The sequence below is a fragment of the Oncorhynchus mykiss genome, chromosome 11, assembly GCF_057628025.1.
Source record: "Oncorhynchus mykiss isolate SJ-2025 chromosome 11, ASM5762802v1, whole genome shotgun sequence".
Classification (NCBI taxonomy): Eukaryota; Metazoa; Chordata; class Actinopteri; order Salmoniformes; family Salmonidae; genus Oncorhynchus; species Oncorhynchus mykiss.
Genome location: NC_143032.1, coordinates 58,816,849 through 58,829,241, shown reverse-complemented (window position 1 = coordinate 58,829,241; position 12,393 = coordinate 58,816,849). Strand labels below are relative to the sequence as shown.

Sequence of the window (12,393 nt, the reverse complement as noted above, 5' to 3'; positions counted from 1 at the left end):
AAGTAGAAGCAGCTGGCAATTGCGCACCGAATTCGACGCAGGACACCAGGCGGACACTTGGAAAATGTAGTCTCTTATGGTCAATCTTCCAATGATATGCCTACAAATACGTCACAATGCTGCTAAGACCTTGGGCGAACGACAGAAAGTGTAGGCTCATTCGTTGCGCAATCACAGCCATATAAGGAGAGAATGGAAAACAGAGCTTCAGAAATTCTGCTAATTCCTGGGTGATGCATCATCTTAGTTTCGCCTGTAGAATGAGTTCTGGGGCACTTACAGACAAAATCTTTGCAGATTCTGAAACTTCAGGGTGTTTTCTTTCCAAAACTGTCAAGAATATGCATAGTCGAGCATCTTTTCGTGACAAAATATCGCGCTTAAAACGGGAACGTTTTTTATCCAAAAATGAAATAGCGCCCCTAGAGCTCTAACTGGTTAACAGTATTGCTGGCCTCCCCTTGCTGTGGTTTAACAGGGCTGACCTACTGTCTAAAGACATTATCTTGGGAGCCCTCGGTCACCACTTCACTCACCACCTCCACTGTGGCTTTGCTGGAGCCTGTCTTGGAGCGCTCTCTCTGTCCTGTCCTCCTAAGCCTGAAAACGTTCAAATTACTGAGATACAGGGCTGGCGGATGATGGGTGATTTTGGCGGGACTCTTCCTCCATTGGAGGTATCTCTGGTTCTGAAGAGGAGACGAGCCTCCCACCCTGTATCTGCAATTAGTGAGTGGAGCCCTTCGGTGTGCTCGGCAGGTAAACTGCTTGGAAGAGGCCTGACCTGTTGGCATGGACATACTGCTCTGTAGTGTTGTGCTGCTCCGGACTGACTGGCAGCAACACTGCAACCTAGTGAGCAGCGGGGCCTCTGCTCCCCTGACAAGGCTCTCTGTCACGCCTGAGAGGTGCAGAGTAATGCTGTATCAGGTGATCAGTCCCACTGTAAAGCATCACAGTGTTTTCCAAACCTCGTTTGACTCCAAGTGAGGAGAGTGGAATGTGCGACTGGATCCCCCATTTAGCGGGATGTTAGATGTACAGGTCATTTTGTCAGGATGATGGTAGGGGTTCTGGGAGGCTAATGTTGGCTTACCCCAGCCTTACAAGGCCTGGCATTGTGAATGGGTGCTTGGGGAGCTGTAGGAGATGGGCAAGGGAGGGGGGGGGGGGGGGAGAAGGGTAGAGGGACACTTGGAACATGCCTCCACCATTCCCAAACAAAGAATGATGGACTGTCATTTTGTTTGTATATTTGAGCTGTTCTTGCCATAATATGGACTTGGTAATAGACTAAATATGTCTAGCTTCTGTGTACCACCCCTACCTTGTCACAACACAGCTGATTTGCTCAAATTCCACACATGTTCTTTTAACATGGCACACCTGTTAATTGAAATGCATACCTCATGAAGCTGGTTGAGAGAATTCCAAGAGTGTGCAAAGCTGTCAAGGCAAATGGTGGCTACTTTAAAGAAATCTCATATCTATATTTTAATTATCACTTTTTTGGTTCCTACATGATTCTATATATTTTATTTCATAGCTTTGATTATTCTTCAATGTAGAAAATAGTAACAAATACAGAAAAACCCTTGAATGAGTAGGTGTGTCCAAACTTTTGACTGGTGCTGTACATGCATACACTCAGTGCCTTCGGAAAGTATTCACACCCCTTGACTTTTTCCACATTTTGTTACGTTACAGCATTATTCTAATATTGATTGATGAAAAAACATTAATTTCAATCTACACACAATACCCCATAATGACAAAGCGAAAACAGATTTTTAGACATTTTTGCAAGTCTATTCAAAATGTAAAAAAAAAATAGAAATACCTTATTTACGTAAGTATTCAGACCCTTTGCTATGAGACTCGATTGTGTCGGCACAGATCTGGAGAAGGTTACGAAAACATTTCTGCAGCATTGAAGAACCTTCCAGAAGGACAGCCATCTCTGCAGCACTCCACCATTCAGGTCTTTATGGTAGAATGGCCAGACTGAAGCCACTCTTCAGTAAAGGCACATGACAGCCCGCTTGGAGTTTGCCAAAAGGCACCGAAACGAGACTCCGACCATAAGAAACAAGATTCTCGGTCTGATGAACCCAAGATTGAACACTTTGGATTGAATGCCAAGCCATCACATCTGGAGGAAACCTGGCACCATCCCTATTGTGAAGCATAGTAGTAGCCTCACAGCATGATGTTGCCGGTTTTCAGCGGCAGGGACTGGGACACTACTCAGGATTGAGGTGAGCCGGGACTTCAACCTGATCGGACATCTCTGGAGATACCTGAAAATAGCTTTGCACTGATGCTCCCCATCCAACCTGACAGAACGTGAGAGGATCTGCAAGGAATAGGAGAAGCGCCCCAAATATCGGTGTGCCAAGCTTGTAGCGTCATACCCAAGAAGACTTGCTGTAACCGCTGCCAAAGATGCTGCAACTAAGTACTGAGTAAAGGGTCTGAATACTAATGTAAATGTCAGATTTCTGTTTTTATATTTTTAATACATTTTGCAAACATTTCTAAACCTTTTTTTGCTGTCATTATGGGGTATTGTGTGCAGTTTTGAGGGGGGGGGCGCGATTGAATCAATTATAGAGCAAGGCTTTAACATAACAAAATGTGGAAAAAGTCAAGGGGTCTGAATACTTGGAGCAGTAATATTCTACATACAGTACATATGAAGGTCAACACAAGCAATAATTTCTGATGTAAAAACACATTTGAAAAAGTGGTGTGTGTGTATATAGCGTTTTGGAATAAAACTATTCAAATACACTGTAATGTTAATGCACAAAAAAAGCTTCATTCTTGTTATTTGTTTTGGGTTGGATGGTTCAATAGCCTTACTCCCAACGTGATGGATCATTTTCATGTGCTTAACTACAGTACATTGAAAGTTGTTAGTGCAATCTTACCCAGTGAACGCACACACTGATTGAATCGATGTTGTTTCCACGTCATTTCAACAAAACTGCGTTGAACCAGCGTTGAATAGACATTGAATTGAGTAGTGGGCTTAGTATTATCTTCTGTTGCCTCATTTCACCATGGAACAACATGACTCCATTGTGTCCTAGGCTAGCTAGTAGCTAGCACATCTGCTGTCCCGGCACACCACCATGACAAGAGGAAGAGGCCAGCCTACTAAAGAGGGCAAATTTGGATCTGGTACCACATTCCTCCCATGATACCCTGAGTCAAGCCTGGAGCTGTAGATGAGCTGGCCCCGCGGCGTGCCACCTCCAGGAATCAGAAGGAAGCACTGCATCTGTTTATAACATCAGGAAGTGACCACAACAGGATCCCTGTTGAGATGAGTGGGGCCAAAACCAAGCTGCTTTTTCAGAATGCATGGCTTGTCATTAGGCCATTAGGGACAGGATCACCAGTCTGGGTTTGCAGTTGTACACTCTGAGGTTCCTGAGGGTAGCCTTGGTGGGCTGCCTCATCCTGTGTAGGGGATGGGACAGTTACTGTATAGATGTCCATCCTCCAGTATCATGGTTAACTTCACTGTGACACTCACCATGTGCCCCACACTGACCACACTAGGCAGTATGACCTTGGGCAAATGACATGCATCACTAAGCTCTTTATCCAGGGGAGGAAAACCCATCCCTCAATATATCCATTCAACCCATACTGTTCGTCCTGATGGGCAGGCAGGCTCGCAGCAGGCCAGCCTGCACATAAGCCGCTGGTTTCACCCCAGTCTATTTTGGGGGGGTGTGGCGGGTTGGAGTGCAAAACTGTGGTTGTTGCTGTGGAGCAGAGATGGAGGCTTGGCATGCAGCGGTAGGAATATCACTAGATGTTGTTCAAGTACAGTCAAAAAAATGTACTTGAAATTGCTCTCTCTGCTTTCTTTAGCCCGAGAAAATAATATTCAGAAAGCGTTTCATATCCAAACAGATTGAGAAGACGTCGTCTGACATGAGCTGAGCTGCTGTTTGGCTTGGCAGGCCTGGGGTGTGCTCTCTGACAGGGGCATGTTCTAGACAGTGTGGAGGACTGGTGGTGGAGGGAGTCAAGGGGAAGGGGGGATGTTTTCTCTTCTCCACAGAGTGAGGGCTGTGAGAAGACAGAGCCTGGCCTTTTCACGTGGGCCCTGGACATTAAGCGGGTGTCCATTGTGGCAACTCGGCAGACAGCATGCCTCTCCTCATCCCCACTGATTTATCAGCACCGTTTTTCTTTTCCCTGAAGTGGAAAAACAATTCTGTAAGTAGTTGTCAAGGTAATCGTGTGGGTAACTGCACCTTCATATATTCGGTCCAGCAGAAACTGACACGTAAGCATGTATTCTCCAGTTTACATTTAGTATGTTTTATCATCTTAAGATAGCTAGGTGGGAAAACCACATCTCAGTCATAGTAAGTACATTTTTCGTCAAGGTAGCTATCAGCAAAGTCAGTCCTAGGTGGTTGTTTTTTATGCGGGAAATCAACTTGAGTTTCGTTTAGTGGTTGCCATGGCTCCATTTGTTTGTCATAGATCATAATTGTTAGGCTGGTACAAATCTAGAGCTGCTCAGTCACTGTAAATGTCCATCCAGTTAAATACTAGCCATGGGATTGATGAGAGAGGGAGCGAGAGCTCTCTAATTAGGGGTCACTAACGATTAGCTTAGTTTAGATAACATTATCACCTCTGACGAGGTGTCCAGAGAAATGAATAATTATTCAACCGACGACCTAACACATGAGCACAATTCCCAAATCTTAAATTGTTAGGTTTGCAACTTGGCTGCTGTTTTTCTTCCATGGTGCCTCTCATTGTTATGCAGTGTAAATGAAAGGGTGGATTCTGCCAATAATAAATGAAATGTATCGTGAAGTCCAGCGATTTAACAAAACCATAATGAACTCCAGATGTTTAATGAGTTTGATATGCAGCTCCAGTTGGAGACTTGTGGGGAATTTAATAGGGATGAAAAATGTGTTGCTCATAGCTCCCTCTAAGGATAAATAAACTCTCTCTCGGCCTGGCAGTTTCTCACTGTATCTGTGCCTGTTGGCCGACTGCTGGCTGGATGGGTGGGTGCACTGCCCCCCTTATGAGACCACCTATGATCTCACCATCACATGAGTAGGCTTTGCCTTGACACAGGAGTTTGAAGGGAGCTCAAGTTCTGTGTGTGCGAAGCTAGCCACAAAGTTTGGGGCAATATTAAAGTAATCATCCCCATAAGGACTGATTTATGATCTGAAAGGCCCCTTGTCATCAGGGAGTGAAATGATACTACCTTGATGATGGTAATAGAACAAACGTGCAAAGTACTATAGCTACCACACAGACAGTTTGTTGGCTGAAAAGATTGCAGTGCCTCACTCAGGTGGGTGTCAGGCTTTCAAGTCCAGCAGCCCTTTAAACATGTTCTCATTGTGACTAAGAAGGGTTCTGTCAGAACTGATATACTGCAACAGCACATGAAGTGGATCTGAAGTCAGCTCACAGACATCTCATTGTCTCGATTGTTCATTTGGCCCCTAATCTCCTCCATCTGGTTCCTATTCAGAGCTGTCTGCCAGGCTGTGTGGCCCGGACAAGTGGCAGTGTCGCTGTGTCTGTGGGCCGGGGCCCAGCCCGGCTTGGGGTGGGGTGGCTTCCGGGCAGGCCTGTAATTAGTGCTGACGTAATAGAGATCTACTGTAGGGATCTCTGGCACTTATAAGCTGTGTTATTAAACACTAATATATAGCCCCTTCCATATTTATCTGTGGGTAGCATGTATGAATGTGTAGCTTATGAATTCTTAACGTTCTGTGTATGAACTGTATATGGAGGCCGCTCTGTGGGAGTTCAGCGTGGTTGTATTCTGTCAGTGCAACGTCTGTAGCAGTGCTGATATGGAGGTTCAGTGTGTTTCGACATAGTGGAGGCCCTATGGTTGCTGTGTTAATGGGAATTCACACCCTGCAGTGTCAGAGTACAGCCAGAGTCCACGTCCTTCTGAAACATTCAATCCACCAGCAGTCAGCACTGGTCCTGCCATTATCACTAAGGAAGCTTTGATCCTTAATGTATGTTGTGTGTAAACATTGGGAATAACCTAATATCTCTGAAATACCTAGCATGATCATATATCTTATTTACAGTGGTTCCACTATGAACACTGTAAAGGTGAAGTAGGGGAAGCAGTGACTGAGGATAAAGTATCTCAGGTCTTTACAAGAGTCCTCCGTGCATGTACACTGCTGGAGAGGAAATACGGTACACATCTCTCACTCTGCTCCTTCCCAGGACTCCTGCCATCCCCTGGATGATTGTCCCATATTTATGTTCATGTAAAGTATTTTCATACAGCAGTCCCCAAAATAAAGTGATGTGTGCGTCAGCCTGCCTCTGTCTGCTGGCCCATGCCCTGTAATTGAAGCTGCAGGGTGGTAATGATGATGAAGATGATGCACAGTGGCTGCGACTGGAGCCAGATGGAGAGCTCCTCCGCTCCCAAAATGTAAAAGAGATGCCAATGCCCCCGCGTCTCCCATTGGCCCTGTCTGAAACACTTGCCCCCGCTTTATTTCTCCATTTCCTGTTTATTTGCGTCTCCAATCCTAGACTGAGGTATGTTTTGTCCTTTGTCCTCCCTCTTGCTTGTTCTCTCGCTTGTTTTAACTCACTCCATCCTCCTTCCATGCCCTGGAATTGAGATGCACTATAGCTTGGGTAAGCCATTTCTCCGTGAGCATTTGGGAAAATAAATGTATTTTCTGTAGTTGATTTGCTTAATCAAGTATGACAGCATATTTCGGTGGCAAAATAGTAGCAAGGCGAGTGGCATGTGGATTAAATGTTAAGGCCCAATGCAGCCATGTTTCTCTCAAATAATTTCTGGGTAACGAAGTGCCTGAAGCAAGAATTTTGCTAGGAGTGGTCTGAGTGGGGAGGGGAAAATGGAAAACTAGCTGTTATTGGCAGAGGTTGTTGCTCTATTAACTAATTTACCACCTGGTGATGTCACCAGGCAGGCCAAAACTCCTACCAAAACAGGCTGACATTTCAAACCTCACTTTTGCTAAAAGGGCATTATTACAATAACAATTTCACAGTATTATTCCAACCTCGGTGTGTAAATGTATATAAAACATAGGAAAATCACATTGTTGACTGCACTGGGCCTTTAACTTCAGAGTTGGCTTTGAAGTGTTATTTGTCCTGTGCACACCCAGGCTTTGTGCAACAGGCAGACAGCGGTGGTCTCTGGTGATCCGGGGCTCGTTAAGAGCTTCTGATTACAGTTCAGAGCAGGTCTATTCTGGGAAGGCCTCCTCCCCTGCCAGCCAGTCAACCAGCCAGTCAGAGGAACCAATACTAATTGTCTGTTGATTCTATGTTCCCCTCCTTCTCAACATTCCCAACACCATTCACCTTCTCCAAGACACAGCCATTGTGCCCGGCTGGCGGTGCCCCTCTGCCAGTGAGTGGCCTCCCCTGGGGGCATCCACAGGGGGCATCGCTGCCATTCGAGATGCCATGGCTGCTTTTGTTAAAGGTCAGGAGCACAGAGGATAATAGAAACGTGTTGTTGATGCCCAAACTCCACTGCTTCTCCAGACCAAGCTGCTGAGCCCATCTAAGGTCAGCTCAATCACAGCTGTCTGTTTGTTGCTTTTGTTGAACTTTTTTTCATAATTCCTTCATTCCCCTCGGGCCTCATAGATCACAGCTGTGATTAAAGCACTCAATCACTGGGCTGGCTAAAACGTGTCTCTGAAAACATGCCTTCAGTTGTTTACTGATGCTGACAGAAGACTTCATTGACTCTGAGAGAATAAAGATGTTCTGAAAGATGCAACCATCTTAGATTTGGACTCTTACTACTTGATTAGCAAGATTTATAAAAAGTACAACTACAGGTTGTCATAAGATGACATGTAGCCATTAAAGTATTTCCATAGGAAATGTTCGTCACAAGACTGACATCTTGACTTCTGTAGCTAATAGCAGGAGAAGGGAGAGGGTTTCTGCACTTATTCAAAGATGATATGGAGGGAGTGAACACTGATCGTTGCTAGTAAAAGCTTCCTGGCATTGAGCAGTGATCTACCCAAGCCCTGGAAAAGGAAAAGCTGGACCGTTTGAGAGCAGAGCCATTGTTCAAAGAGCTGCTGAATTGGAAGCGGGTGCTGTTGGTTATGGAGACCGTTCCTGGCTCCACCAGTGCCCATGCCTCAGTCAGCCCCAGGCCTGTTCTGGGGCTGGGAGGTGGGGTGTTTTGGAGTGGGGTGGAGACGCAGCTTTTCCTGGGATGGGCTTTTGAGGGCATTGATGCCAGCTGATGACGAATCTGGACAGGGAGTCACATCATAAAACTACAGAAGATAATACTGGTTAGGAAAGTTTGTAAGCCATCTTATTCATACCTGCTGTTCACTCCAACTGTATACAATACAGTAGTCATTGAACCACAATAACATCAGCTGTGTGTTTTGTAATGACTTCAGTCTGAAGTATCTCTTTTTCTTCATTCAGCTGCCTTTCTAAACTGATTTCTTTTAATGCTTAATCTTTTTTTTGTAGCTTATGCTTTTCAACCTTCATTTCACTCTTTTTATCTTTTTAGCTAAATACCCCATAGATAATATTTTGTTGCGTGTGTCTGAAAGCTGCTTAGAATAGGATCTCAGGTGGTCATAGTTAGATGCAGTGCATAGCTTTATAATAAAGTATATTTGTTTGTTGGGATTCCTGACAGTAAAAGTGTCTGGGCTGAGTTATGAGTTGCTCAGAAGTGGACCAGGTGTGCCCTGTGTTCTGCGTGCCCCATGTCCCTGGGGTCAAATTCACTACGAACACACACCGACACCCTTAAAGGAAACCCTTAAACTTGCGCACGTGTGCATACCAAACACACGCACAAACACATGCATGCACGCACGCACACACACTGAGTGTACAAAACCTAAGGAATACCTTCCTAATATTGAGTTGCACCCCTATTTTGCATTCAGTACAGCCTCAATTCATCTGGGCATGGACTCTACAAGGTGTCAAGCATTCTAAAGGGATGCTGGCCCATGTTGACTCCAGTGCTTCCCATGGTTGTGTCAAGTTGGCAGGATGTCCTTTTGGGTGGTGGACCATTTTTGATGCACACAGGAAACTGTTGCGCGTGAAACTCAGCAGCGTTGCAGTTCTTGACACGCAAACCAGTGCGCCTGGCCCCTACTACCATACCCTGTTCAAAGGCACTTCAATATTTTGTCTTGCCCATTCCTTCTCTGAATGGCACACATACACAATCCATGTATCAATTGTCTCAAGACTTAAAAATCCTTCAACCTGTCTCCTCCCCTTCATCTACACTGATTTTGAAGTGGATTTAACAAGTGACATCAATAACAGAGCATAGCTTTCACGTGGCCAGTCTGTTATGGAAAAAGCAGGTGTTCCTAATGTTGTTTTTACCACCGGTGTATATATCCAATCAGTCCCATGGTGTCAGGATCTCTAGGGCTCTACTGCTTGGCTGTCACCAATGATGTTACTCTAGCTCCCTCTTGGGGTCAAATAGAAGCAGTAGCTTCTCATGTGAGCAGTTAGGTAATTGAAGTAGGAAGCATTGTCAGTAAACCATTGACTCCCAGGTAAATAAAGTTGATGAAGTTTGGCATTTTCTCTTTCTCGTCAGAATATAATGGTTCATAACTGCCATGCCTAATTGTGTGAACTGTCGGACATCTGGGGTCCATGATGGAAGTATATATTGGCTCTCCCCTTCTCTTCAAATGAACAAGGGAGCCAAAGCCAAACATCTGTTACCATGCAAACAGCATCTCTGTCATCAGGCCTGGGGGCTGAGTCCCAGCTGAGATATAAATAGCAATCAAGAGCTAACAAGGTTGACACAGGCAGCCTACACATGGAGTTAGGGCTGGGAGATAAATGTGATATTGATTAGGAGGGACCGGTTAGTAAGAGGACAGGAATGCTGGGTGTGTCTCATGATCACTCCATAGAAACCTGCAATATGGGAGGAGCAGGAGCAAAACCATGACAAATCAGAGCATGTATTAGCGCCAGTCATGATGACTGGGACAAGCCTTTGCTATGGGCACCAGAGTTATAGTGGAGGGGAAAAAACACACTCCTGCTGTTGGGAGATGTTTGAGTTTGTACAGTCTTTAACTCTACATATTTAGGAAGTGAAGGCTTATAGGTGTGTGTTTTCTATTCTCAACATCTGGGAGTTATTCAGTAGAGTGAAACATTACAGATACTGTAGAACAAAATTAATAGAGCTAACATAAATCCCAGTTCTGCAACTAAAGCTTCAACTTCCTTGACGGCAACAGCGCCTCTTCATCCTCAGGAGGCTGAAGAAATTTGTCTTTGCCTCTAAGACCATCATGAACTTCTATAGCTGCACCATTGAAAGCATCCTGTCGGGCTGTAGCACCACCTGGTATGGCAATTGCACCGTCCGCAACCACAGGGCTCTCCAGAGAATGACGCGGTCAGCCCAACTCTTCACTGGGGTCACACTGCCTGCCCTCCAGGACCTCTACAGCTCCCGGTGTCACAAGGCCAAGAAGATCATCAAGGACCTCAGCCACCCGAGCCACATACTGTTGCCATCTAGGAGGTGGAGACGGTACAGGTGCAACAAGGCTGGGACCGAGAGACCGATAGAGGCTGTTTATCTCCAGGCCATCAGACTGTTAAACATTCACCACTAGCTGGCCTTCACCCAATACCCTGCCTTGAACCATAGACACTATCACTATCCAGCTACCCCCCGATACTCTACTCTGCACCTTAGAGACTGCTGCCCTATCTACAGTGCAATCGGAAAATATTCAGATCCCTTGACTTTTTCCACATTTTGTTACGTTACAGCCTTATTCTAAAATGGATTCAATAGTTTTTTCCCCCCTTATCAATCTATACACAATACCCCATAATGGCAAAGTAAAAAATGCTTTTTTGTATTTTTTGCAAATGTATTCAAATAAAAAAACTATCCCATTTACATAAGTATTCAGACCCTTTACTCAGTACTTTTTTGAAGCACCTTTGGCAGCGATCACAGCCTTGAGTCTACAAGCTGCAAGCTTGGCACACCTGTATTTTGGGAGTTTCTCCCATTCTTCTCTACAGATCCTCTTACAGATCCTCTTAAGCTCTGTTAGGTTGGACAGGGAGCGTCGCTGCACAGCTATTTTCAGGTCTCTCGAGATGTTCGATTGGGTTCAAGTCTGGGCTCTGGCTGGGCCACTCATGGACATTTAGAGACTTGTCCTGAAGCCACTCCTGCGTCATCTTGGCTGTGTGCTTAGGGTCATTGTCCTGTTAGGTGAACCTTCGCCCCAGTCTGAGAACCTGCTCGAGAGCACTCAGGACTTCATCAAGGATCTCTCTGTACTTTGCTCTGTTCATCTTTTCCGACTAGTCTCCCAGTCCCTGCCGCTGAAAAACATCCCCACAGGATGATGCTGCCACCACCATGATTCACCATAGGGATGGTGCCAGGTTTCCTCCAGAGCTGACGTTTGGCATTTAGGCCTAATTGTTCAATCTTGGTTTCATAGGCTAAGAGTCCTTTTACGTGCCTTTTTGTCAAACTACAAGTGGGCTGTCATGTGCTTTTTATTGAGGATTGGCTTCCATCCGACCACTCTACCGTTAAGGCCTGATTGGTGGAGTGCTGCAGAGATGGTTGTCCTTCTGGAAGTTTCTCCCATCTCCACAGAGGAAAAAATGCTTTACTGTCCCAATAATTAGAGGGGACTGTATATTCCGGACTCTGACATTGCTCATTCTGATATTTCCTTCTTTTTACTTTTTGGATAATGTTTTTTTTTTTTTTGTTTTGCTCTGTATTATTGTAATACTGCGATAACATCTGCTAATCTGTGTACGCAATCAATAAATGTTCATTTGATTTGACTGTTCCACACAAGACATTTCTGACTGCTCTAAGGGTGCCCACCTGAACAGGTAGTTTCTGTCACCTGTTCATATAGAGCTCTCCGTACGTGACCTTGACTGGCCCTATTCATGTGTCCAGCTCTTTTTTTTTTTTCTCTCTCTTTTGAGTTATGCTGGTGCTTTCTCAGTTTAGAACATTCTCTTCGATGCCCTTGATGACGCAAACATGAATACAATTCCTGGCATTCAAATGAACATAGCTCTTTTTTTATCTGACTGCTTTATGGCGATATTCCATCACCTGGTTCTTTCTCATGGTCTCATCAGATTGCTCAACTCTGTAAACTCATTCTACTCTATAAAGTACACTGTTCAAAAAAATAAAGGGAACACTAAAATAACACATCCTAGATCTGAATGAATGAAATATTCTTATTAAATACTTTTTTCTTTACATAGTTGAATGTGCTGACAACAAAATCACACAAATTATCAATGGAA

The 12,393-nt window shown here is 44.8% G+C and overlaps 1 protein-coding gene across 5 annotated transcripts in view; it reads left to right on the top strand.

Annotated features, from left to right (window-relative positions):
• LOC110536030 (PDZ and LIM domain protein 2) overlaps window positions 1-12,393 on the top strand; it is a 59,799-nt gene that overhangs the window by 37,740 nt on the left and 9,666 nt on the right. The window contains exon 1 of one of the 5 annotated variants that reach the window (XM_090190638.1): window positions 3,859-4,239. The exons of the other annotated variants lie outside the window; for them this stretch is intronic. Within the exon in view, the coding sequence (XP_090046764.1) occupies window positions 4,171-4,239 (69 nt within the window). The 5' untranslated portion in view covers window positions 3,859-4,170. Of the gene's footprint in view, window positions 1-3,858; window positions 4,240-12,393 lie in introns of those variants that run through there. 5 annotated transcript variants of the gene reach the window in all.